The 27365-nt window shown below is 51.3% G+C and overlaps 1 protein-coding gene across 1 annotated transcript; it reads left to right on the forward strand.

The window, feature by feature from the left end:
* The first annotated feature begins 900 nt into the window (after positions 1-900).
* Positions 901-26720, forward strand: TBX19 (T-box transcription factor 19). The gene is made up of 8 exons (XM_060643438.3): positions 901-3245; positions 11018-11282; positions 12916-13050; positions 16047-16108; positions 17482-17543; positions 19881-20069; positions 22261-22396; positions 25447-26720. The coding sequence occupies exons 1-8, from the start codon at positions 3043-3045 to the stop codon at positions 25730-25732; spliced, it is 1338 nt and encodes a 445-aa protein (XP_060499421.1). The 5' UTR covers positions 901-3042; the 3' UTR covers positions 25733-26720.
* The last annotated feature ends 645 nt before the right edge of the window (positions 26721-27365 follow it).

The raw sequence follows: 27365 nt of genomic DNA on the forward strand, positions 1-27365 counted from the left end.
CCATCGACCTTTTCGCTTTTGCATAGTTTTGCCATTTCTAAAACGTCCTATGGTTGGAATCGTACAGTAGGTAGCCTTTTCAAATAGGCATCTTTCACTGTGCAAAATGCACTTCGGTTCATTCTCCCGTGTCTTTTCATCGTTGACAGGCCATCTCTTTTTGGTGGTGAGTAGGATCCCACGGTCTGGATGGACCACGGTCTATGTATCCATTCACCCGCTAAAGGACATCTGGGTTGCTTCCAACTTTGGGCCATTATGAATAAAGCTGCTAAAAATCTGTGTGCATGTTTTTTGTGTGGACATAAATTTTCAACAACTTTGGGTAAATACCAAGGAAAGAGATTGCCAGACCCTACGGTGTTTAGTTTTGTGAGAAACCACTGGACTGTCTTCCCAAGTGGCCGTGCCATTTTGGATTCCCGCCGGCAACGAATGAGAGCTCCTGTCATTTCACGTCCTTGGCGGCATTTGGTGCCGTTAGTGTTTGGGATTTGGGCCATTCTAACAGGTGTCGAGTGGTATCTCATTGTTGGTTTCATCTGCCGTTCCCTGATGTCATATGACGTCGAGCATCAGAATCCCTTTTTACCCCGTGAGATCATACTCACAGGTGCCAGGGTGTAGGGCATGGACATCTTTGGGAGGGCCATTAATGCGTCTATCAGTCATCTCAGTGTTGCGCAGAAAAACGACATTTTGATTCCACTATCCAAAGCTGTACCTCTGCCCCCAGCCTTCCCCATCTCAGCACACGGCCGTGCCGTCTACTAATTATTCATCACGTACATAGTTCCTCACTCCCCCTCTGCCCCTCACGGAGTCCCTAGAGTTCTGTCATATCTGCTCCTTTTTTTTTTTAATCTTTATTTATTTTTGAGAGAGAGAGAGAGAGAGCGAGCAGGGGAGGAACAGAGAGAGAGGGAGACACAGAATCTGAAGCAGGCTCCGGGCTCCGAGCCATCAGCACAGAGCCCAACGCGGGGCTCAAACCCACGGACCGCAAGATCGTGACCTGAGCCGAAGTCGGACGCTTAACTGACTGAGCCACCCAGGCGCCCCTGTCATATTTGCTTCTAAGATGTATCTGGAGTCCGTTCACATCTTTGCGGCCACTGCCGCCACTCAGGCTGACCCACCACCGCCTCTTGCCTGAACCACCGTAACAGCTTCCTAATCTCTTTACTTCAACCCTTGCCTTTGACTAGTCTGTTCGGTACAAATCAGACTTTGAAAAGTACAAAGCAAATCATGCTGCCTTCCTGTTTCATTCTGTCCGCGGGTTTCCTGTCTCACGTTGGATACCATCCGGTTCCTTGCATAGTTTACGAGGCCCCCCTCGGAGCAAATCTTACTCTACTCTCTCTGCAGCCCCCTTCCGGCCCTGCCTCCCACAGTTCTTCGACTGGCCCACCCATGCCAGGAACCGCTTGGGGTTCCTCTGCCCGGAACTCTTCCCCGACTCTTCCCCGACTGTGTCCTTGGCATCTCGTCGGTTTCGGCAAGACTGTCTGCTCCTCCGGGGTTTTCCACACAACCCTCTCTAGTTAGGATCTTCCCCACCTTGCTGGGTGCCACTACCCCACCCGTTACGCAGTCTGCATAGACTCGTCACCGCTGAGCATTTTTCATTTTCCGCATCAGGTTGTTAATTCCACGAAGGCGCAGGCTACTCGGCCTCATTTGTCGCTGGATGTGACGTGTCACCAGTATTTGGCACTTGCTAGGCACTGAGTGCGTTTTGAGTATCATCCTTACCCTGACTTTCTCTTCTCTTTTTTTGCTTGTATTTTCCCTTTAATCCTCTTTGGGTTCTAATGAGAGAGAAACTCCTAACCCCCCGGGGATCTACCGCTGGCCAGCTCTGTCCTTGCCCCCGCCTCCCCAGCTTGTACTGTTTGTCATGGGTAAATGAAGCATCTACGGCAGTATCTTCCCAGGGAAAATGGGGCTTCACCCCAGAATGCCAGATAGGTCACGGGCCGTCTAAGAGGAAAGCCCGAGAGCCCTTGTGGAGCCCTTCTGGATCCTTCTGGATCCTTCTGGGTCCAAGTTGCTCTGCCTAGTAATGTCAACAGCTTATTTTCACTCACTGAGGGCGGTGCTTCCTTGGAGAGGGTAATACGATGCTGAGTGAGTTTTTTTTTTCCTCCCTCTGGCGGGGGCTGGACTCAACAAAACTGGGGCTTTGACTTCTAGGGAGGAAGGACGAGGTTTGGAGATCTGATTGCGGGAGGTGCTGGGGTCCTGTGTGTGCACAGGGGTCCCGGAGGAGGGAGAGGAGCAGTAGGGGGTGTGCCGGGAGGAAGGGGGCCCTGGCTCTTTCCCCTTTCTCTGGATCTCTGACCGTTGAGTGGGTGGCACACAGAACATCTTCACTCACTCTTGGGTACGGCTGCCATATTCCCTGGCGTGGTGCCTTTGGCCTTTCGTGTTTGCCCTTCCATCCGGGGCTGGTAGATATCGGAGGGATTTGGGTTCCTGACTGTGGCAGGACAGCCTGCTTTGGCCTCAAGTTTGGCGATTCTCCCCAGGAGCTCTTTTCCTATAGGTACCACATGCCACGATTTATACACAAACATGATTTGCCTGATTGTCGCAGTCTGGGCCTGGAACAGTTTTAATTAATGGGAAAATGGTCCTCAAAACAGTGATTAGACCTCTTCAGGTACAACAAGATAAAAGCCTGATAATTTGGATGGAGTACTCTTCTTAAATGTCTATTCTATGCACAGCAGCCAATGGGAAAGCCAGGCTCTCTCCCACCTGATCCAATGAGTAATTAAGAGAGGGCTTTTTCTTCCTACCTCTCCCCGCCCTCCCCCTCCCCCTCCCCACTGAAGCTTAACAGGTTGGTGGTATAATTTGGAGACTTTAAGGGGTGTCATGCTAGGAGCTTAGGCGAGAGCCAAAGCATCTTCTCCCCAGCTCCCCAGGCATTGCCAGGCTGGGTTGGAAAAGCAGGCAGGTGAGAGGAGGAAGGAGCTGGAAGCAGGCTCGAGGTAGGTCACGACGCTCCGCGGCCAAGTTTGAGAGGGGCCTATGGCCATGAGCAAGCTGGGCGCCCAGAAGACCAGTGATGGCACTGTTTCTCGGCTGCTCAACGTGGTAGAAAGTGAGCTTCAGGCAGGGAGGGAAAAAGGTGACCCTACGGAGAAGCAGCTTCAGATCATCCTGGAGGACGCGCCTCTCTGGCAGAGATTCAAGGAAGTCACTAACGAAATGATCGTGACCAAGAATGGCAGGTGAGTGGATCTGCGGCCCGGCCTGGGCTGCGGGGGGGGGGGGCTTGGCGAGGGAGGTGAGACCCCCCGAAAATGGAAGAGGCTGCTGCTCTTCACTCAGAGGCAGCCGAGTCGGATTAAAATGCTCACGAGAAGAACAATCTCAGACGGCTTTCCCCCAGCCAGCTTGATTAATTTCCCGAGGTCAGAGAAGCAGAGAATGAAGTCACCTTGCATGCATTCTCCATGGAGAAATCCTGGGAAATTACCATAAGTGGGGGCCTTAGGCAAGTCAGTCAGGAGGTGATATTATGTTTTGACTGACTGCGTATCTTGGAGCCGACCTGAGCTCCACCGCCATTCGGATAAGGTGAAAGTCAACTTTATTTGGAAGCCGGATGCTTCCTCTTAAGGGTAGCAAACTTGCCAGGGAATTGTGGACTTAGCTGAAGATCGGGAGCCAAAGGGCAAATTTCATCTCACTGCCTGTCTGCTTCCTCGTGTGTGTTTGTGGTGAGGGTTCCTTTGAGATTGTGTATGTTTGTGGTGACAGGAGAACCATCGCAGGAATAGTTGCTGAAGCCATAACATACTGTCTGAGAAAAGAGAAGAGACCCGCTTTTTTCCCATCGCCACAAATGAGAGATTAACAGAAACCGATCTCCGGTGGCATTTCTTGGATTCTATTAAATCCAGCCCTGCTAAGTGGCTGTCAGGGTAATAGTGGGAGGTTTTGCTTAAGCAGAGGAGATGCAAATATTTTGAAAGAAAATCTCTCTGCTCCCAGCTTGGCCAGACTGGCTCCCGAGAGTCAGACGATGCTCACAGAACCCTTGGTTCACAAGGTCAACAAGTACAAAAGTCAGAAAGCATTTTCGGTATGCTCAGTTTCAGCAGAGCTCCAATTGTGGCCCTTCGGAGAAATGCTGGTAAGAGAGAAGAGTTGGGGCCAGCAGGACCTCTGGCAGGCTTCTGCCCTCGTGCAAAATGCCTCCGTCCCCGATGTCTTGCTTTCCTATGTTTGAATGAAATGCACAGTACTGACATTGAACCATTCCTTGTCTAGCTGGGAGAATTATGACACTGCCACGCGGGTGCCCCGTAATTTTACAATTTGGGAATGGCTTCCACGTGCCTCCGTTCACCTAAATACTTTTTCTGCATATGTAAAATTGGAAAATCTTCCCAAGTTTAAAGTCCTTTAATGTTAGATATGTGAAAAAATAGCCTTTGTAGAAAAGTCTCATGTCAGCCAACTCGGTTAGTCTTATCTGTGGAGGTCCTGCTGTCATTTCCCTTCCTCCAGTGAACTGAGTCATTTCTCAGGTTCTCTTAAAGGTCTCTGAACCCCTTAGGATCGAGATTCTTCCAGGAGGAGACCGTTCCCCTTATACTTCAGATAAAGAAGGGAAGACACATGTCTAAGAAATTGACGCGGTGGATCGTGAGTGAGCGTGGCCTGGAATTACTCCCTATCTCGTATTTTCACAGGTTAGATTGTTAGCCACATCTTAACGTTCTCGATACCAAAAGATCGTTCTTGTTCCTGTCCCCTTGTCTTCCCTTAACCGTCTGTCCCTGCGTATCTCCTCTGTACCCCCGGCCTCTGCCTGCAGACCCGCTATCTCCAGATGCTTCATCCCTGCTTCCAGACCAACTCCTGAGCCCGGGGCGCATGCCCCCGTGGCCCTTCTCTGTGCGGAAGACTGTTTCTGGTATTTAACACCCAGCTGTAGCCCTTTCCATTCACATAACCCGCCTGCCCCTGTGGGCAGACTTTTGGGGGTCTAGAAGCTTCAATGAGGGTAATCAGATAGCTCCTGTCCACTTGATGTCTCCTTGTTCTGTGTTAATAGCAAGTTTTGAAATAACATAGGGTGGGCTGATGAAAGAATTCAGTATATGTGTGTGTGTGTGTGTGTGTGTACACACACACACACACACACACACACACACCACACACACACACACACACACACACACACACACACACACACACACACACACAGGAGGCTTCTCTCTGACATTGATCAGAGGTAGTAAAGAAAGGACTTCCCCCTGGATTATCCCCAGAAACCGGGACCCTGATGGGTTTCATTCCTCCCTCCGTCTCTCCTGCCTCACTCCCTGTCCTTCCTTTTCTTCCCCTTCTCCCTTTCCCCCTTCCCCCTTTCTAAATACAACTTTTAGTTTTCCCTCTTCAGTCGTCTTTCAGCTACAACAGCAACAATTATAACATCCCCCTAGAGCTCATTTGAATCATCTGTAGGGTGTGTAGCTTGACGAGTATTCTCTTTCATCTCAATCCTTGGAGCCAGGAACTTCAATTTTAGGTCGGAGAAAACAACAACAACAACAACAACAACAACAACAACACCCTTATTCCAGGCTTCCGAGGCAAATATATGAAATCGCCTGTGCCTCTTGTTGTCTTTACTATACTGTCTTCACCTGAGTGGAAAAGGCCGTATTTCCCATGTATTTCCACGCAGTTAAATAATTTCGACTCAGTTCTGATTCGATTTGCCTTGCACACGTTTTCAGAAATTGGAAGCATTTCAGATGTAATTGGTGTGCCCATGTGTTATAAACAAACAAACAAGCGTGGGGAATCATTAAGTTGAATTTGCCAGTGATTAAGGGCAGCAAGCTGACCGTGCGAGAGGGGGGGAAACAGAGGCTGTGCATCAGGCAAATGCTTTTCCCTGCCCCGTAGCTCACACACCGTTTCCCCCCAGAGTTCACAGTTAGGATTCATGGGGATCGTGGGTATTGCTGCCAGCTGCCTTCTGCTAACCGGGTTCCTTCTGCTACTCTTAACGCTGCTTACCGTCGCACAAGCCTCGACACACGCGTGCACACGCGCGTGCACACACACACACACATCCTGACGGGTAGTTGACGAATATTATAGTTCTGCGGTGAGAACGGAAGGTGAATATTACCTTTAACCATCTCTGCTGTTCCCCACCTCCAACAGCTGCCCCCTGTCTTCCTGCCAACGTCACTCCTCGTAGCCTCCTTCGCAGCGCTGGCTCTCAAGATCCGTTAGGAGAAGACAGAGGGAGGAACCGACCTCCTAGCAAAGCAGAGTTCACGGGCAAGGCCCAACCACCTGTGGTCCCTCAAGCATGGTTCTGGGGAATGCTTTTTTCACCCTGCTGCATTTGCTTCTCTATTCCTCTCTCTCTGTCTCTCTCTCCCTCCCTCCCTCTCTCCCTCTCCCTCCTTCCCTCTGTCTTTCTCCCTGTCTTCCCCCTTCTTTCTGTCTCTCTCCTTCCCCCCCCCAACTCCCGAATTAGGGACCGACTTACATATTTCTCAGCTCCTCACCAACTCTGGGGCTCCTCTGTGGTGAGCCATACCTTGGAAACAGAAGGAGGAAAATCAACCAGATTAGAAGTGCAGTTCATCCTGGGCTCCTGGGTGGCTCAGTCAGTTAAGCGTCCAACTTCAGCTCAGGTCATGATCTCGCGGTGCGTGGGTTCGAGCCCCGCGTCGGGCTCTGTGCTGACAGCTGGGAGCCTGGAGCCTGCTTCGGATTCTGTGTCTCCCTCTCTCTCTCTGCCCCTCCCCTGCTCACCCTCTGTCTGTCTCTCTCTCAAAAACTAAAGAACATTAAAAAAATATTAAAGGAACGACACTATGTTGTGCACCTGAAACTGGTGTTATGGGCATAAACTATACTTCAATTTAAGAAAAGAAAAGGAGAGAGAAAAGGTGTGGTGAACGTACCAGAGGAGGAGGCAGTGGGGCAGAGTCAGAGGAGCACGGACATGTACCTCCTGAACCCCAAGTGCACAATCTGTGAAATGGGCATGGCAACATTTACTTCCGTGGGGCAAAATGAGACGTGAGTGAGACGCACATACGTTAAGTCCCGAGTGCCGTAAAATTCCGTGTTTAGCTGCTGTCGCTGGCAAAACTGTCTTACGTTAAGTCATCTCGTAAATCTTAAGGCAGAGTTATACGATCACACCATGGAGAGAACAGCCCGGCCACGTGCTGGAGCAGCCGTGTCCTTCCTCGCACTTTAGTGTGAGAAGATGTGTTACGTGAGCTTTCTTTTCTTTTTATTGCTTTCACACGTACCGCGTATCCTTACTGAGAAAACTTCCGGTGCTTTCTAACTTTGTGTGTGAAACGACAGTGATCCACACTTAATTCCTGAGTTTTCTTGAAAAACCCAAACCCAAACTTCAGCATTTCAGAGAAAACAAAGGACCAGGAACCAGACCATCTCTTCTCTGTGTACGTCGTGGAAACAAGCCAGGCTCCTGGCTGTCAAAGTGACCCAATCTGACCCCTACAATCATTTCTGATGCCCGCTTTTGTGATTCTTTGCAAATGACATTTGTGTTTTCAGGAGGTTTCTGCTTTTTCTTTCTTTCTTTCTTTCTTTCTTTCTTTCTTTCTTTCTTTCTTCCTTCTTTCTTTCTTTCTTTCTTTCTTTCTTCTTCTTTCTTTCTCTTTCTTTCTTTCTTTCTTTCTTTCTTTCTTTCTTTCTTTCTTAGTTCATTTATTTTGAGAGAGAGAGAAACCGTGAGCACAGGAGGGGCAGAGAGAGAGGGAGACAGACAGAATCCCAAGCAGGCTCTGTACCAGCAGCACAGAGCCTGACACGGGGCTCAAACTCACAAACCACGAGATCGTGGCCTGAGTTGAAACCAAGAGTTAGACGCTTAACCAACTGAGCCACCCAGGTGCCCCGGGGCTTCATTTTCTATACGTGGCCAGGATTATTAAAATAACGGAAAACATTAAAATATATTGCAAAAGGGAATAGTTCAGTCTGATATGAGAGAAGAGAATAGATGAAATCCTTCTGTCGGAGAAAAAGCAAAAGAGGGGGCGCCCGGGTGGCTCAGTCGGTGAAGCAGCCCACTTCGGCTCAGGTCATGATATCACAGTTCGTCGGTTCGTGCCCCGTGTTGGGCTCTGTGCTGACAGCTCAGAACCTGGAGCCTGCTTCGGATTCTGTCTCCCCCTCTCTCTGCCCCTCCTCCCCTCATGCTCTGTCTCTCTCTCAAAAATATAAATAAAACATTAAAAAAAAAAAAGAAAAAGAATGCACAAATGGAAGAATTTAGATGACACAGGGAGCCTCCCGCGGGGAGAATCCTCATTTTCCTTATCATGAAAGTCTCATCATTAACGGAGAGGAGAAGACAGGTGAGTAATGCCGTGTTCAGGCAGGATCTGGATTCGAGGTGCATCATCTGATGCATTTTTTCCTAGAAACTTCTTTTAACTCACATACTTGTCATAACCTCCTATTTAGATTTTGTCTCCTTGTGCCCACCAAGACAGAGGGAAGGGAGAGACAGTTCTGCTGGGAGCCGGGGGAAGGAGGAAACCTTTAGCATTTCCCACTCGTGATGCCAAGGCCAGGGTCTCTGGGCAAATAACTGTGATCCTGCTGGAGAATAAAAACTGTGATGGTGTAAGTTATTAGTTTGCTCTTTTTTTTTTGTTTTGTTTTGGAGAAAGAATTCCTATGCTATCGAATTCATCCTTTGTAGAGTATACAATTCAATAGTTTTTAAAATAGTCAGCCATCACCGCTATCTAATTCCAGAACATTCCGTAAAAGGGAACCCAAAGCCGTCAGCAGTCACTCCTCTGTTCTGCCCAGACTTCTTCTCTCCAGAGAGAAAGGCGGAGGGAACTGGCACCTGTCAGCCAGGCAGAAGGGAGGTGGAGCTGGTGTCCCGCGTTTCCAACTTCCAAAGTTACTGCCCCGGGGCAGGATTCTGGAACAGAAGCAGAGCTGGGCCAGCTGAAGGGCTTGGACGTAATGACAGAACATCCGACGCTTGCAAAGCACTCACTGGGCGCCAGGCCTTAGAATGAGCACTTTGGTGAATTAGCTCGTGGAGTTCTTGCCCCCCGTGGACAAGGCTGGGGTGAGTGTGCTTGGAGAACAACTTCAGGAAGGGCGGGGGACGGAACCAAGATCGCTCTTCCGTCCGGCCTCTCGGAGGGACTGCCGAATCCTTACCGAGTCCCGGGCCAGAGACACGAACCAGGCTCTGTGTTCCGCCGCGAGGAGACGGGAACTGGTCTCTGAGGCAGGGGTCTGAAAGCACACCCCACCACCGCCAGCTGGAAGACCAAGTTGAAAGAGGAGCCAGGAAAGGAAATGCCGAGGGAAGATAATTCTGATCTATGTCCAGATTGCTCAGGAAGCCCTCGTAATTTCAGCTCAGGAGAGATAGGGAGCCTGCACGGCTTGGGTCCGTCCCTTGTCATCTGCCTGTCAGGTCCCTTTGCTTTTCTTTTCTTTTCAAGTTTATTTATTTCGAGAGAGAGAGAGTGAGAGTGGGGGAGGGGCAAAGAGAGAGGGAGAGAGAATCCCAAGCAGGGCCCGGCGCGGGGCTCAAACTCACAAACCGTGAGTTCATGACCTGGGCCGAAATTAAGAGTCAGACGCTTAACTGACTGGGCCAGCCAGGCGCCCCTCCTTCCTTGTTGTCTTCAAAGCCAAAGATGCTTTGAAGCTCAGTACCGCTTCAGCTTTAACGTTCCTGTGACGCACTCGGGGCTTTGGGAAAAGTGGGTCTGGAGTGAGGTCGGAGGTTCCGCGTTTCTGATGAGTTTCCAGGTGATCCTGGTGCTGCTGGGTCGGGGGACCGCCTTGGGTAGCAAGTGTCCAGACTCTCGGTTATTAGCTTCTCAATGTGGAGATTCGGATTTCAAAAGACGTGTTCACAATACGATGACGTCCGGGGCCATCAGGTGGTGGAGGGGGCATGTCCGGAAACCAGGTCTTTTGAGGATAGATTAGAGCGACTTAGGACATTCGGTGAAGGGAAAACAAACCAGAGAGAGGGAGCAGCCAAGCGAGGTAGCCTCTCCACGCATGTGAGAGCACATTTGCTGGCACCGTTCTAGAAGGTGGAAGAAGGCCCGAGGACTCCAGATCGGTGCGTCTCCGAGTACATCCCTTGAACACAAATTCGCACAAAATGCTCAGTGAAAGGATGGTTCCACTGTCCTATAAGTTCCGTGTGTGCACAGTCCTCATCTGCTCGGAGGTTTATCGTGCACATTCGTAGATTAAAGGCTCTGAGAAGTCACGCAGGGAAGGAACTGGTCTAGCTCTGTAGAGCCAAGCGTTCCCTCACTTATTTTTACCATGAAACCACGTTTTTGCCGTTCAACGCTATTGCTGTCATTCAGAGCTAGTGTTCTCTGTGACAGGGGAAGGACTGGTTTGTGGCCTTAATGGAAGAACTGATGTGTGCCCGGAGGAAGTCTTTGAAGAAAGGACTCCGTGAGAACGTGGCATGTGACGATATGCTTTGGGCTTCGGGGTCCTCTGTCAAATGACTAGATTAATGGTTTTCAGACTTTAAAATGGAGCACAGTGGTTTTCAGTAAAACCCATATATCTCTATAGATATAGACATATTTAACTCTATTTATTTTGAGAGCGAGAATGCACGGGGGGAGGGGCAGAGAGAGAGGGAGAGAGGGAATCCCAAGTAGGCTCCCCGTTGTTAGCATAGAGCCCAGCACGGGGTTCGATATCACGTAACCTGAGCTAAAATCGAGAGTCCGACACTTAACTGACTGAGCTCCCCAGGCGCGCCCCTAAAACCCCAGTCTAAAATGCATTTGTAAAAAAAGAGGCTCAGGAATGGGGGGGGCTGCTGTCCTGGGGCACTCTCTGTACACCGAGGCTCTCCACGGAAGGTCTCCGCGCAGTGGAGAGACGGCCGGACCAGGCGAAGGGTGGCCCGAACCCGCCACCATCCCCCCTGTGACTCAGTTTCTGCCTCTTCTTTTAGACGGATGTTCCCCGTCCTAAAGATCAGTGTCACGGGCCTGGACCCCAATGCCATGTACTCCCTCCTGCTGGACTTCGTCCCAACGGACAGTCACCGCTGGAAGTATGTCAACGGGGAATGGGTGCCCGCGGGCAAGCCAGAGGTCTCCAGCCACAGCTGCGTCTACATCCACCCGGACTCCCCCAACTTTGGGGCCCACTGGATGAAAGCTCCCATCTCCTTCAGCAAAGTGAAACTGACAAACAAGCTCAATGGAGGAGGGCAGGTAAGATCGGGTCGCCTGATCGCCTGGCCCCCCGACCGCCCCACACCACCAATCAAGAAATATCAAGGGTGCATTTAGGCAATTAGAGGGGTCCTCACCGGCCTCTTCTCCCATGGAAGCCAATTATTCCCCGGAGTCCAAATGTGAACAGGAATAAACAGCTCTTAATTGGTGCTTTCAGTTTTTAATGGACTTCCTGATGTTAAGAGAGAGGGAGAGAGCGCGGTAGTTTACTTAATCATCGAGGGTCCTTTCAGAGTTTTGTCTTGTGTGGGGCTTTTTACCCAGCCCCCCGGAGAAGGAGATGGCTGTGGGTACCGGGGTTTTGTTGTTCTCTCTCCTCTGTTTTGGTATAAGTGGCATGTTGGCAATAGACAAATGCCTTAATAAAAAGCGGCTCCCAAATGAAATAATTGCTACCTCGGCTCGGGCATGATGATAATTGTCAATAGAATATTGAATCCGCTTTGGGTTTTCAGAACAACAAACACACCTTAAAGAAGGAAGGTTTTATTTAAGGTCTCCAATCAGAGTAAACACGAATTTGGGGCTTTTTCCTCCTTTGTTTAGCGGATACTAGCGTAATGTGTAAGGTTGTGATTTATGTTATAAAATGTAGACCGTTTGGGGGGGCAGCGTGGGGGAACTCTGTAGGCTGTTCAGAGCCGGAGCTGGGAGGCGAGGCCCTCGCCCCTATTTCCTGTTGTCGGCCTCTCAGCCCTCCATCTCTGTGGCCTCCTCTGATCCCCATGTTTAACCAGCCGGGACCCGGGAGTTGACGGTTTAGGAGGAGGAGGTGACCCACCCAAGCCTGGGCAATAGTCAGAAGGTTTCAGTTCTTTATTAAAACAGGAAACTGAAAAGCGACCTGTTCTTGCCTCCCACATGTCACAACCGAAGACGTTTTCTTTCTTTTTCTTTTATCTTTGTTTATTTTGAGAGAGAGGCAGAGAGAGAGAGAGAAAGGAAGAAAGAATCTCACACAGGCTCTGCACTGTCAGCGCAGTGGGGCTCGAACTCACGAACCCTGAGATCATGACCCGAGCCCAAAAAACGTGAGTCAGAAGGTTAACCGACTGAGCCGCCCAGGCGCCCCCACGACTTAAGACTTTTAAGAAGGCTTCTGTGTGAATCGCAGAGTGGGTGCTAGGTAACCGTCAGACGTCAGACATCCTTACTCTTTAGCTAGTCGCTCGCAACAGGCAGCCACGTCAGCATTTTGAGATGTCAGGATTCCTCATGTGGAGAAAAACAGTATGTTTTAATGGATCGAAATCCACACTGTTGTTCTGAAAATAGGGAGAGAGCCAGAGAGAGCGAGAGAGAGAGAAAAGGAAGGCATGATGTTGGCAGAGAACCGAACGCTTTAGAACTTTCTGGCAATCCTAGCATAAGCTCTCATTTCATGCTCCCTGGGAGCTTCTGAATAACTACCCCCCCCCCCCCCCCCACCCGCCATTCAGTTCTCAGACAAGGGAATCGTGTGGTGGCAGCTCCGGTGACCCGGATTCGAAACGTGTGGCCCTGACTGGGCTTGGGTGCCCAGCCTGGGACCAACCAAAGGGGTCACTATTGCCTGTGCTACACCAGGCTCTGCATGGCTTCTCCTTCTCTTCCTCTCCCACCTCAACAGATAATGTTGAATTCTCTGCATAAATACGAACCTCAGGTTCACATAGTGCGCGTCGGAGGTGCCCATCGAATGGTGATGAACTGCTCCTTCCCAGAAACCCAGTTCATAGCCGTGACCGCCTATCAGAACGAGGAGGTGAGTGTGCACAGGCGCGTGCCTGGGCGGCTGTCCCCTGGAAGAGGGTGGGGGATGGGGACCAAGCGTGGGTGAGAGGTGGGTTTCTGGGATTCACCGGTGAATCTAGCAGAGCTAGAGTCCAGAACACCCCAGCGGAGATGAAGTTAAGCAGGAGGAAGCCACTCTCCACTCCCTCTTGCCTGTTGGCCAAAGGCCTGCCACCCTTGCTCTCCTGGTGCACGGTTGTGCACTGCGTTAAAACCAACAGACCCAGGAGTCTTTGTGTTCCAGGCCCGGCGTGCGCTCGGCCCAGAGCTGGTGCTCAGAGCCGGGTGGTCTCCTGCTCCAGGAGCGGGTCTGTGAGAGCCGATCCCTGCACGCCCGCCTCCGGCTTGGGTTAGGCTCACTGTCCTGTTGGCTCGTGCTGAGCACACTGAGGTCTTTCCTGCCCCACGGGAGCCACTGGCGCTTTGAGCTGAGGAGGCAGAACCTGGCCTCTGTGGATTAGTTTGGGCACAGGACATTTGGGTCCGTGTGCACCTTCTAGGGCTTTCCAGGTCTGTGTGTCATCGGAGGCGCTGGGGGCGGGTTAGATCCTTTCTGACTAAACTTAAAAAAAACGAACACTTTTTTTAAGTAATACAGGTTCATTACAGAAACTTCCCACAATAAATACATAGTGCAGAACTCCGTTCAGTGAAAATTACAAACAAAAGGTAAAAATGTATTCTTTCCCTCCTGCCTTTTGAATCCAACTCCCCAAGGCCGCCACAAATAACAGCTTAAAGTGTGTGTCTTCCCCCAACACGTATTCTCTGTATATGTAAATATATATGAGAATATAGACTTACATAAGTTGGCTAATGAAGTACAATATTGGTCTGAAAATTTCTTTTTATTTCCCATTTAGCCGCATATTATGGATATCTTTCTATGTGATTAAGTTCAGGCATATCTCTTTTTCTGAAGTGCCTGCGGGGGATATACGGTCTTTCGGGCAATCAGCTCCCCAGGGTGGCTATTAGGTTGTTTACAGGTGTTTTATTTGCTCTGACCCGTGATGCTGCAAAGAATATCCCAGTACCTCCGCCCCCGCTGTTTGCTTGCATGGATGAACATCTAGAAATGGAATTCTCTGTCAAGGAGGGGGTGGGTTGAGAATCGTGGGACATCACCAAGTTACCTCCCCCAGAGAGCCCACGCCTCTGCAACCCTCCCACGGTTCCCGACACGGGTGACGATCAGCCCTTTTCAGTTTTGATAATCTGCTAGGTGAAACAAAACAAAACAGAACAGCCCCAAAGTATCTTATTGCTGCTTTAAGCTGTAGATCTTTATTTGGAAGCTTTAAAAGATTTGGAGCTCCCCCCTCCCCGACCCCCGCCCAGCCAATGGAGTCAGAATCTCCAGGGATGGTGCCCCGAATCTGTAGTTTTTAAAGTCTCCCTAAAGGATTCTGATGATGAGCGTTCGGATTTGGAAACGGCTGCCTTAGTGCCTCGAGGTGAAATTGAATTGTAGGTCTAACTCCCATCACAGACGTGCAGAGAAAACGTAATTTCGTTTCTGTAAGTCGTCTGGCCTCTTGGCCGAGTGCCTCCAAGCAGTTACAGATTAGATCAGTTAAATATTAGATCATTTAAACAGGCCCTCAGGTGGTGCTGACCGTAGGCTAAAACAGGCTTGTGTTCTAGACGGCCTTCCCTGCCCTGCTTCTTTCCCTATCGTGGAGTCTGGGTCTTTGAGGGGAGGGTGTGGCTTTTGCGACTCTAGAGAGTGGGGAGCGGGTGTTGGGGACTAAGCCCTAGCCGCTTCCGTCTCCACGGCGATGCCCCTGCCCACTTACTCCCACCTGCTCCCTTAGTCAGGCTGCCTGCTGGGTGGGTGCTAGAGAGTCCCCTCCGGACCACCAGCCTGGCTAAGGCCACCCGTCCGGCAAGCTCCCCAGCCTCATGCTGTGTTTCCACCTTGATTTCCCCCCCTGGGAATCAAGCCCAGGAAACCCCACCTTAGAGCCTCCCTCTACTTCCAACACTTTCCAGCCAAATGGGTGTAGATGCACCCTGAGAGGGTGCATTGCACCTGGGGCTGCATGCTAGGTCTCCCAATGCACCCGAACACCCCCCCTTCTCTCCCCACTCCCCCCTCCCCCCGGGTTTAGGCCAGGAGAAAGACCAGGTCACTCGCATCAGGCTCTGTGGCTTTCCTCCCTCTTCTGATTTCTTCTGCATTCCCGGGGCCAGAAAGAGGCGTGCTTTTATTTCACTTTTCTTCCTTCCCCCAGGCCCTTGCTGCAGCGAACATTCTTTCCAACGCTTATTCATTCAGCAAAATATTTGTTGAGTCTTAGTACCTGCTGGGACTACTGTGATGGGCATCACAGATGTGTGCACTGCCCTCAAATCACTTACACTGAGGTCACGAGAGCACACACGCGTCATATACACGTATATGTACGTCTGGGGGCGCTGAAGAAAAAGGACGCCCGCGAAGGCCAGCGGGTTGGTGCGAAGGCGGGTGGGAGTGAGAATCTGTGGTTGTGTGAACATGAACGTGGCCCAAGGAGTAAGTGATCCCCGAAGACTTATGGAGTGACATTGGGCCGTACTCTCTGGGTGAGGGGGAATCACTCCGACTGTGTTCCCAGGGACTAGAAAACTGACATGGGGATGTTTTGGGGGGGGGGTGTTCAATAAAAAAAAAAGGACGAATAAATAAAAGAAGACATGGCAGGCTTAGCACATCAGGCTTTGCTCCTTTCTAATTTTGTCCTTCCCTTGCTCGCTTTTGCTGCGTTTGCCTTTTTCGCTGCAGCCACAATATAGCATCCTTTGTCAGGAACGGTGTACTAGTAATTTCGTGCAGAAGGAAGCAAAGATACGCGGACAGGGAGAAAAGGGAAGAGAGGGGGAATCCTTCCGATTGGACAGAAATTCACAGGTGGAGATACAGGGTTCTGCCTGCTCGTAACGTGTTCCGCTTTCACTAACGCTTCTTGTCTTTGTAAACGCAAGATAACAGCTCTCAAAATCAAGTACAACCCTTTTGCCAAAGCCTTCTTGGATGCCAAGGAGAGGTGAGTAGAGAAATTGCAGCGAAATCTTGCGGGTTGGCTTCTGCAAATGTGAGATTGATGACAGGATGATCTTGAAAGGACACACACTCCCTCTGATAGAAAGAGGTTTGCAACATTCAATTCGATCTTCAACAAAATCATCGCAATTCAACAAAGTTCCTAATTATCTGTCCCTTAAGCAGGGCTCCAGGGGAACCTCATAACTGGCAATGTTTTGTCAGCTCTGTTTTACTACCAGCTCTCGAAAGTAGCACAGGCACGTTTAAGAAAACATAATTACGTGATTCAGATTTTTAATAATTCACTCCTCCCCTCCTCCGATTATCTCTGAGTAGTATGGTTTCAATTTTTTTTTTTTTTTAAACTGCATGGAGCCTAGGAGAGGTGAGTGATTCATACAGGTAGCTCATAAAGGAGAGAGCTTTTGAGAGAAGAACGTTCAGAGACTTCTGGGATCATGAATGGTCACTTTAGGCCAGTGGCTGTACATCTTTGCGTTTTTCCTTTCCATTCTAGGGAAAAAAAGAAAAAAAAATAGTGCTTATCATTGACTTCTATCAAAGGGCTTTGTCCGTCCTGTCAATATTGGATTTAATGTAATTTCAGATAACCAAAGGCCTAAAAAAATAAAAAAAAATCTGATGTGTGAGATAACAGAACTTTGAATATGCGGTCCTGACTTGGAGTCCTAGCTTTGCCGTTTCCTGGCTGTGTGACCTTACTTAAGTCACTTAACCTCGCTGATGTCCACTTTAAAAAAAATTTTTTTTTTTTTAACGTTTATTTATTTTTGAGACAGAGAGAGACAGAGCATGAACGGGGGAGGGGCAGAGAGAGAGGGAGACACAGAATCGGAAGCAGGCTCCAGGCTCCGAGCCATCAGCCCAGAGCCCGACGCGGGGCTCGAACTCACGGACCGCGAGATCGTGACCTGAGCCGAAGTCGGACGCTTAACTGACTGAGCCACCCAAGCGCCCCTGACGTCCACTTTTAAAATCTGTAGAATTGACATAGGAATATTTCCCCCCCGGGATTATCGGTGGTTCTAGCATATCACAGATGTGTTTGTGCCCCGAAGTCCTACGCAAATCCTAGCTGTTGCTATTGCTTGAATTTCGCCAGGCGGGAGCAGTGACCCCAAATCAGTGAGATCAGACTAAACAGGGATAGCTATAAATATGGCAAGCTGGAGTCACATGAACTTGAAATTCAAAGAGGAATTGCACATTAGATAAAGTATCCTGGAGGAAGAAGGGGAGGGAGAGATTCGAGATAAAAGATATAGAGTGCTTTGCAGAGAGAATATGGGGTAGACTTTCCGCAGGACTTGTAGAATACGCTGGATGGCCATGGTGTACTTTCCTCTCTTTCAGGAATCACCTAAAAGACATTCCGGAAGCTGTCTCTGAGAGCCAGCACGTGGCCTATTCTCACTGTGAGTTGGGTGGACAGTGGGTGGGACATGCCTGGGGTCGGGGGGGGGGGGGGGAACACTGGAGCCACCCCACCCAGACTGCACTCGGACCCTACCTGTTGTGTTCCAAAGCTTCTTTCAAGACTCCACAGGTTGTTTCTTCCACTCAAGACATGTGTATGCCCTTTCCAGAATTCCCAGAGAGAACTGGTGTTCCTGGGGGACTGGACTGAAACTCAGGCAGGAGATAGGCAGGGGGTGATGGATTTCTCAGACTCAAGTTTTCACCTCCCAGAGGCTCAGGACTGTCTCCTCCGTCTCCACTCTGCACCCCACACCCTTGTCAGTCTGGCCTGAATTGCCCCTGTTCTTAGTGTTTGCCCATTTTTGTGTTGGTCACCACTGCAGCGTTTCCCTTGCATACGTGGGGGAGACTGGGGAGGCTGACAGGAAAGCCATAGGGCGAGGTGAGTGATATGCCACTGGGGGCTGGGCGTCCCTAACAGGGCACTGGCCTCCCCATGTCTGGATGGCATGGGAGGAGGGGAGGAAGCCCCCTAAAGCTGCAGCAGAATCCCAGGTGAGTGATGTCAGAGCAGAAAGTTAACCCTGGTGTCGGAGACGCTCTAATGTGAATTGTGGGGGTTTGCTCGGGTCCAGCTGGGGGTGGGGGGCCCTCTACTCGCTCGGTCCCCTGCGCATCTGCACATGCTCACTGTGGAGCAGCAATATCGTGCATCGAAGGGAGGAGCTCTCAGAAAAACACTTTTTAAAGGGAGCTGGAATACCAGGCCTTGTGTATAGTACCCGCTTGTGAACCGCATCTTTTCCAAGCTCACACGTTACGGTCTTCTCAGTGAGCTTCTTCAGGTGTGTCCCTTAATGTGGCAAACCAAGGGGGCAGGAGTCCAGTTCAGGGTGACCACATGCCTGGTTTTGCCCACTGGACACCTGCATCAGACAAACTTTTCTTTTTTCTTTTCTTTCTTTCTCTCTTTCTTTCTCTTTCTTTCTTTCTTCTTCCTTCCTTCTTTCTTTCTTTTCTTTCTTTCTTTCTTTCTTTCTTTCTTTCTTTCTTTCTTCTTCCTTCCTTCTTTCTTTCTTTTCTTTCTTTCTTTCTTTCTTTCTTTCTTTCTTTCTTTCTTTCTTTTCTCTTCCTTCCTTCCTTCCTTTCTTTCTCCCTTCTTTCTTTTCTTTCTTTCTTTCTTTCTTTCTCTCTTTTTTCTTCCTTCCTTCTTTCCTTCCCTCCTTCCTTCCCTCCTTCCTTCCTTTCTTCCGTCCCTCCTTCCTTCCTTCCTCCCTCCCTCCCTTTCTTTCTTTTCTTTCTCTCTTTCTTTCTTTCTTTCTTTCTTTCCCTTCCTTCCTTCCTTCCTCTTTCTTTCTTTCTCCCTTCTTTCTTTTCTTTCTTTCTTTCTTTCTTTCTCTTTTTCCTTCCTTCCTTCCTTGCTTCCTTGCTTCCTTCCTTCCTTTCTCCCTCCTTTCTTTCTTTCTTTCTTTCTTTCTTTCTTTCTTTCCCTTCCTTCCTTCCTTCTTTCTTTTTTCTTTCTTTCTTTCTTTCTTTCTTTCTTTCTTTCTTTCTTTCTCCCTTCTTTCTTTTCTTTCTCTTTCTTTCTTTCTTTCTCTTTTTTCTTCCTTCCTTCCTTCCTTCCTTCCTCACTCCTTCCTTTCTTTCTTTCTCTCTTTTTTCTTTCTTTCTTTCTTTCTTTCTTTCTTTCTTTCTTTCTTTCTTTTTCTTTCTTTCTCCTTCCTTCCTTCCTTCCTTCCTTCCTTCCTCTCTCTTTCTTTCTTTCTTTCTTTCTCTCTTTCTTTCTTTCTTCCAATGCCTTTTCTTTCTTTCATGTTTTTTGTTTTCCATTCAAAACCAAGTTTCTGTGAGCCATCCTGGCTCGTCTTGCTTGGAATGAGAACCACCGACACCTTTCCCGCTGGGCAGAAAGAGGCCTTCACGCCTGTGTAACCACATGAAACATTCCCCCCCCAGCTGGACATTACATATGCATGTAACATCAACAGGTTATTGCTTCTCAGACTGACTTTTAATTTAATTCAGTGAAGTCAGAAGCAACTTCACTTTTGCATTTCTGTAACTTTTCATTCAAACGGTCTTTTATGTCGTTCGGGCCCAGCGTTCCTCCAGAGGCTTTCCCAACTTTGATAGGAACTGTCATCCTTCTCCAAAGAAGCCAGCTTCGGTGCTGCTGTGGAAGGGGGGTGGCGGCGGCCGCGGTCCCCGTCGCTACCCCGGGCGGATGTTCAGCGTTGTTCACACAGAGACGCAGTATGTGCATTGGCTGGTCAGCTGCCTTTTGGTGTGGGAGTTCAGAGTCGGTCTCTGTGTCTTCCTCTTGTCTATTCTAGTGGGAGGCTGGATCTTTTCCAATCCTGACGGAGCGTGTGCAGCAGGAAACGCCAGTTACCAGTATGCGACACCCTTGCCTCTGTCCGCAACCCACACCCACCATGGCTACGAGCACTATCCTGGCCTCCGCGGTCACCGGCAGGCTCCCTATCCTTCTGCCTACATGCATAGAAACCATTCTCCCTCAGGTGTGTGATTTTGCGAATTAGGCCCTTGGGGGTGTGGGTAAGGGGGGCGGTGGTGCCGAGAAATGGGTACACAGCGGGTAGTAAAAAGAAGCATCCGAATATAGGTAATAGTATTGGGTAATATCATTGTGATGGCTTTTTAAAAAACTTTTCATGTTTCTTTATTTTTGAGAGAGAGAGAGAGAGAGAGAGAGCGTGAGCAGGGGAGGGGAAGGGAGGGAGCGGGACACAGAGTCTGAAGCAGGCTCCAGGCTCCGAGCTGGCAGCCCAGAGCCCGACGCGGGGCTCGAACCCGTGACCCGTGAGATCGTGACCCGAGCCGGAGTCGGACGCTTAACCGACTGGGCCACCCGGGCGCCCTGTCATTTTAATGTTTTATTTTGTATACTAATAGTTGGTTATGTAGTTATAACATTATTCGTGTTTTATAATTGTTTCGTAAGATGCTCGGTCTCCTGGTTTCTCATGGGGGTGAAGGGCCTCCGCTCACCGCCTCCGCGGGGCTCTTTTCTTCACTTGTATTACGTCCGGGGGACGCGGGGCCCAGAACTGGGGAGCTTTTAGGAAGACCTCTGGGTCTTCCTAAAGACCCAGACTCTGGGTTGTTCCTGATGTTGGCTCAGGTCCTGATCTCACGATTCATGAGCTCGAGGTCTGCGGTGATGGTGCAGAGGCTGCTGGGGATTCTCTCTCTCTCTCTCTCTCTGTCTGTCTCTCTGATTCAAAATAAAGATGAGGAAACATTAAACATTTTTTTTTGTTGTTGTCTAAAGAAATAAGTGAGATTCATGGCATGGGAGTTGGAGGAGAGGGTTAAGATCCCACCCCGAGCTCTGTCTGCAGTGGGCTTTCTGGGTCACCGGCTGCCTGTCTCTGTGTCCCTTCGTGTGCCACTCCCAGCAGCCTTGAGAGCTGCTTCCGGGAAGGAATAGAATGTAGCTTAATGACACGAGAAAGTGGGCAGCGTTCTCGCTCTGCTTCCCGGTCCTTTCCCACGGTCAGCACGTAAAACACAGCTTCTGAGCCCCTGCTACACGCCAGGCCCTCGTCCAGACAGTGGATGGGAAGGTGATGAAGGGATAGTTTCTTCCCTGAGGAAACTCGGGCCCATGCGGATACATGAATACCGAATCGTAACACCAGGCAGTGAGAGCTCTCGTGTGGCCCTCGGACCTACAGCATCACCTGGGAACTCGTTAGAAAGGTAGACTCTCGGGCTCTCCTTCTGGATGAGTCTACATTTTAATGAGATCCCTAGGTGATTCTCCTGCACGTTACAGTCTGAGAGACATTCTAGAACACACCTAAGCCCAGGTGCTGTGGGAACGGAGGGAAACGAGCAGCCGTAACTGCCCCGGAGGGGTTAACCCTTAAGTTGAGATTCGCAGGGTGAATAGAAGCGGACAGAGGTGGGGGTGAGCAGAGGCGGAAGGCGGAAGGCAGGGGGCCCAGGAGAGGCGAAGGGCCCTGAGGTAGGAGTGGGGTGAGCAAAGGCCCGGGGTGGGGGGAGGGGACCCAGGGTGTCCGGGGAACGGATTTGGAACAGAGCGTGGAGGGAAAGGTGGAGGAAACAGAGCTGGGGCTGAAGAAGTTGCAGGTGCCCCATCCTGACGAGGAGCGACTGGGTCAGCCAGGTGTGCGCACCGGAATGTTCTTCCTCGCTCTCCTCGGCCTGCCTCCCTCCTCTCTCTTATTTATGCACACCATTTGTGCCCATGGAGAGCCAAAGACGTAGAAGACACTGTTCTTGAGGTGTTTAAATGTACTTGGGGTTGCTGAGAAGAATAAGGTGTGGGTCCTTAGAAATCTCGTCTGGGGCACTGGCGGGCCCTTCGGCCTGTGTTGAGGGGATGCTGACACGATCCGTTCTTCAGGGGGCGTGAGGGTGGTGATGAGTCAGACGGGTCTGTGTCACGAAGCGCGGATCACCTCTCCTCTCTGAGCCATGGGCAAAGGGGAGAGGACAGGTCGCTGTTGTGCAGAGTAAGATAGGACCGGAACATGCCATGTGGTTGACGTTCCGTATTCCTGAGGGCTTCCTTCTTTGCCGTTTCCCTCGGAAAGCACTAACAAACTACTGGCCCCTGTGGCACGAGCCACGGTCACGTTTCGCCCTCGAATAATATCACTGGCCGCCATCGTTGCGTGTTGTACACACCCCATCAACTGAACTGTTGTTATTTCCCCAAAGTGAATTTGATAGAAAGCTCCAGCAATAACCTGCAAGTCTTCTCCGGAGCCGACAGCTGGACTTCCTTATCTTCCACACCCCACACCAGCATCCTGTCTGTACCCCACACCAGCGGGCCGATCAATCCAGGGCCTAGGTAAGACCAACGCCAGCAACGTGCTCATTGGTGGTCTCGAGGTCTTGACATTAGCACTGGAGACTCAAGGTCATTCTTCTTCCTCGGGTGCCTTGGCCTAAGCCATTGTCCTGACTCCTAAGCCACTAGGAAGGGAACATGAAAACAGGATAGGCTTTTCACTTTCAGAGAGAAGGGAGTGGGAGAGCACCTGCTCAACTGTATGCCGAGACCCTGAGTTGTCGGTGCTCTCCTAAGCCACCCATCCGAACAGGGGAACGGACGGTGGGTGCCTGGCCCGCAACCCAGGTAACAGGGCAGAATGTAGCATGCCGGACCCGAGGCGGAACTCACGCACCGGAGACCTGCATGTCGTTCGAACTTCTGGAGATCGGTGTGGGGAAAGGGACAGGGAGGGACCTTGGAGTTTGACGGACACTGGCTTCAGTCCTGGTTCTACCTGGTATGGGCTTTGTGGCTCCAGGAGGTTTCCTGAGCCTCACCGAGCGTCCGCTTTCTTATCGCTAAGACGGAAATGATATGAGCGGCTCGGTAGGTTACGGTGAGCTCACAAGGAGAACACGCATTAAGATGCGTTGTAAGCGGGAGCGTTCCACGTAAATGTCCGCTGCTGCGTTCAGTTCCGTGTACAGAGTTTTGAGAAGGTCCTAGAAGGGACCCAAAATGAAAAGGTGGGTCTTGGGAGATGTCTGGTAACTTGTGATTTGCTGGTCTAGAAAATGTTAGGGGGACGTAGTGCTTTGGTCTACAGCAGGGCTGCTCACACTTAGATGGGTGTTAGTATCACCTGGGAGGCGGGGGCTCGGTCGGTTAAGTGTCTGACTTCTGCTCGGGTCGTGGTCTCCTGGTTTGTGGGTTCGAGCCCCACGTCGGGCTCTGTGCTGACAGTTCAGAGCCTGGAGCCTGCTTTGGATTCTGTGTCTCCCTCTCTCTCTGACCCTTTCCCGCTTGCACTCTGTCTCTCTCTCTCTCTCTCTCTCTCAAAAATAAGTAAACATTAAAAAAAAAATCACCTGGGATGCTGTTAAAATGCACAATCTGGGTACCTGGGCGGCTCAGTTGGTTAAGCGTCTGACTCTTGATTTCGGCTCAGGTCATGATCTCACGGTGCGTGAGACTGAGCCCCACATCGGGCTCTGTGTCGACAGCGCGGAGCCGGCTTGGGATGCTCTCTATCTCCCCCTCTCTCTGCCCCTCCCCTGCTCACCGAGTCTCTCTCTCAACATAAGTAAGAACTCTAAAAAAATGCACAGTCTGATGAACAGGTCTGGGTTGGAGCCCGAGATTCTGCATTTAACAAGCTTGCGTGGGTGTTGCCGGGGTTGCTAGGATCTTGATGGTTTTGATACTGATGTGGCCATGTTGATCAGGGTCTGGCGCTGGGCTACCCCATGCAGCAGCCAGCGGTCGCCTGCGGAGACTGAACCCTTGAAATGCAGCAGGTCCCCATGGACGTGTACTGTGAGTACACAGAAGTCTGAAGACTGGGCAGGAAACAAAGAATTAAACATCTCAACTCTTCTTTTTTTTTTTTTTTTTTTTTTTTTTTTTACCTTGAATGCATGTTGAAATAATTTTTTGCACGTTTTTGGTTCCATAAGATATCATTACCAATAAGTGCATTTTTTCCTTCTTTTGTCTTTTTTAAAACGTGTGGCTGCTAGCAAACGAAGCCTGGCGGTTATGGCTCGCGTTTTGTTCCTATCGGTCGGTACGCGGCTGGATTACCTAAAGGAAAAGCACGGGTTCGGGTTGTGGTGGCACGAAGTGAGCAAGCGAGTCCTTGAAGATGGTAAACGATCACGTGGCAGGTTCTGTCCTAGATATTTTGTTAGTTCTTTACGGTATTCAGCGACATCCACGAGGCTGCCGTTAAAGTCCCTGTCTTACTGTTGGAGAAACCGTAGCTCAGACACGTTAAAGACGTCCTGAAGGTCATCCAGTAGGTGGTGTCACCAAGTGCTTGGTTCTCCCACTGGCCCACGGGGCATCAGGCAGGGGCCCTGCCGCGGGCGATGCCGTAGAAGAGACCTCATCTTTTTAAAAAAAAAAAATTTTTTTTTAACGTTTATTTATTTTTGGGACAGAGAGAGACAGAGCACAAATGGGGGAGGGGCAGAGAGAGAGGGAGACACAGAATCGGAAGCAGGCTCCAGGCTCTGAGCCATCAGCCCAGAGCCCGACGCGGGGCTCGAACTCACGGACCGCGAGATCGTGACCTGAGCTGAAGTCGGACGCTTAACCGACGGAGCCACCCAGGCGCCCCCCCCCGCCCCCACCCCCCGCAGCAGCATCTTTAACCCGTTACCGACTCCCGTCGCGATTTTGCTGGAGAACAGCAAACGCGTCCAGTGCCGTCACTGCGCGACGAGCCCGTTCTCCCGTAGCTCAGTATCAGGCGATAACAGAGACTCTAAAATGTCAGGACATCGCGATGGCTGAAGGCTTAGAGCGCTGGCATTTACCCGGCCTGTCCCGACCGCGGTCGTTTCATCTACGTTCGGGCGCAAAATTTGCTGCGCGTTACTGTCGACCGGAAAGCTTTAAAAAGTCCTGATCCCCAAGTGGCACGCCAGACTGGTAAAAACCCGAGGCTCTCTGGCGGCGGGACCCAGGCGTCAGAACTTGCTAAGTGGTTCCAGCAAGCAGTTGGGTTTGGGAGCCAGCAATGGAGGAGTTCATTATAACGCCCACCGTTGGGTGAGCACCCCGTGCGAGGCCTCGTATCCTCGTTGTTGTCTAATCCTTGTGATAGCGTCTGTAACGTGCACATCATCATCACTCCAGATCTTGAAGGTGAGGAAGCCGAGGCTCAGAGGTATTGCCTGGACCAGGGTCTCGGGGGCAGTAAGCGGGAGACCGGGACGCGAACCCGGGTTTTCCGACCCTGGGTGTCCCGATCGTTGTGTCTGTCACGTCCCCTCTCTTCCAGGGAGGGGTCTCACTCACAGGTTGGGCCCTCTGGGTCAGAGCTGGAAGGAAAGCCGTGGCCGGGTGCTCTGTCCCGAGGCCGGGGCCCTCAGCAAGCGTCTGTGTCTCTGTCTCTGCAGCCCCTACCCGTGCCTGTGGACCATCAGTAACAGCGGCGGGGGCCCCGCCGGGCCGGGCCCAGACGTGCACGCCAGCTCCCCGGGGACGTTTCTCCTGGGGAGCCCGGCCGTGACTTCGCCCCTCTCTGCCCAGGCACCCGCTTCAGCCGGCGTGGAGGTTCTGGGGGAGCCTTCACTGACCAGCATCGCCGTGTCCACCTGGACGGCGGTGGCCTCGCATCCCTTCTCGGGCTGGGGTGGCCCGGGTGGGGGAGGGCGCCATTCTCCCTCTTCACTGGATGGTTAGGCAGGATCCTAGGGAGGGTGTCGGCGGAGAACCTTCTATGCGTAGAGCTTTTAGAAACCCCACCTGTGGATCCCAGGAAGTTAGACTGCGGGGTCACCTCGCCCAGTGAGCTGGGGGGGGGGGGTGGGTGGCTTACGGGAGATGATTTAGTCTGATGAGGCTCCCTGGTGTCTCTTTACGCTCCTGTTTTTCTCTGCAGCTCATCTGCGACCAACTTAGGTAACCAAAGCTCACTGAGCACCTCCCTCGGCCCTGCCCCTCACTTCCAAATGGTTCCAGAAGGCCCCATTTCCTGTTCTGTCTGAGCTCACCTGGCCTGAGGCTTTCCAGCCTCGTGCCGCCCTGCGAAGCATCTGTGGCCACCGGGCTTCTGCTCTGAGGCCAAGGGAGGGCGTAAGGCCACCGAGTGACGTGAACGCGCAGAGAGCTAGTCACGGTTTACTCACAGCTCCGTGCCTGGGATGGAGGAGATGAGACCGTGACCTTCCCTTGCTCAGAAACCGTCCATGGCTCCCCGTTGCCTACAGCACGAAGTCCTACCTCCTGGCCGGAAGGACACCGTCGACCGTCGAGCCTCCAGCTTCCCTGCGTGACCCCATTAGCGTCCTACGTTTCCGTCGAGGTCGACGTTCTGCCTGTTGTCTCAACGTTCCGTGGACTTTGCCACCTCTGTGCCTTCTCGGCGCCTCAGCTGTCCTTCTCGGTTCTGTCCCGCCTCTGGGACTCCCGCCCCTCCCCCCTGGGGGCCGGCTGAGGCGTCACTGCCCACATCATACCCCTGAGGTGCCTGGGCACGTGTGATCCTGCCCCGCCGGTTTTTGCCTCCGTTTTGTGGAGCTCGCCCCATCCTGCCTTGTGTTTTTGTCACCTGTGAATGTGTCTCTCTCCCCCTAGACTGTGAACCCCTTGAGGGTGAGGACTAGCCTTCTCGTCTTTGTACCCCACAGCACCCGGTGCCTTGCCTATAGTAGGTGCCCAATAAACACTGGCCGAATGCAACTTGGCGTGCAGTGCGTGTGTGCTAGGAGGACAGCCGTGCAGCTCGCGGGACGGCAGAGCTCGGAGACACGTGTCCGGGTCGGGGTAGCGTGTCAGCATGGGGAGCCCAGGAGCACGCTGTGTTACCCAGGGCTCCTCGTCTGAGGCAGAGCCCACAGGCAGTGACTGAGGAGCCGGAGAAGGTGTGGGCAGAGCCGTTGCTTCCAAATACGGGTCCTTGGAGCCCCCCGTGCCGGGATCACCAGGGGCACCTGTCAGAAACACGCATTCCAGGGGCGCCTGGGTCGTTCGGTCGGTTGAGCGTCCGGCTTCGGCTCGGGTCACGATCTCGCGGCCCGTGGGCTCGAGCCCCGCGTCAGGCTCTGGGCTGACGGCTCGAGCCTGGAGCCCGTTTTGGATTCTGTGTCTCCCTCTCTCTCTGCTCCTCCCCTGCTCGTGCTCTGTCTCTCGCTGTCTCAAAAATAAATAAATAAACATTAAAAAAAAAAAAAAAAAAAAAACCACACGTTCCTGGGCACATTCCGTACCAACCGGATCAGCATCGTTAGGGCTGGAGTCCAGGAATCTGCCTTTCAAAACAGATCCTACAGAGCCAAGTTTGGAACCTACTTGCCCAGACCAGAGAAATCGAGGG

This window comes from Panthera onca, chromosome F1 (genome assembly GCF_046562875.1).
Source record: "Panthera onca isolate mPanOnc1 chromosome F1, mPanOnc1 haplotype 2, whole genome shotgun sequence".
Lineage (NCBI taxonomy): Eukaryota > Metazoa > Chordata > Mammalia > Carnivora > Felidae > Panthera > Panthera onca.

What these genes read in the sequence shown, in the direction of transcription:
- TBX19 (XM_060643438.3), top strand. Translation starts at nt 3,043, where the DNA reads ATGGCCATGAGCAAGCTGGGCGCCCAGAAGACCAGTGATGGCACTGTT. An exon ending in AGCTCAATGGAGGAGGGCAG is followed by an intron (nt 11,283 to 12,915) that starts GTAAGATCGGGT and finishes CCACCTCAACAG; the next exon opens with ATAATGTTGAATTCTCTGCA. An exon ending in CCGATCAATCCAGGGCCTAG is followed by an intron (nt 22,397 to 25,446) that starts GTAAGACCAACG and finishes CTGTCTCTGCAG; the next exon opens with CCCCTACCCGTGCCTGTGGA.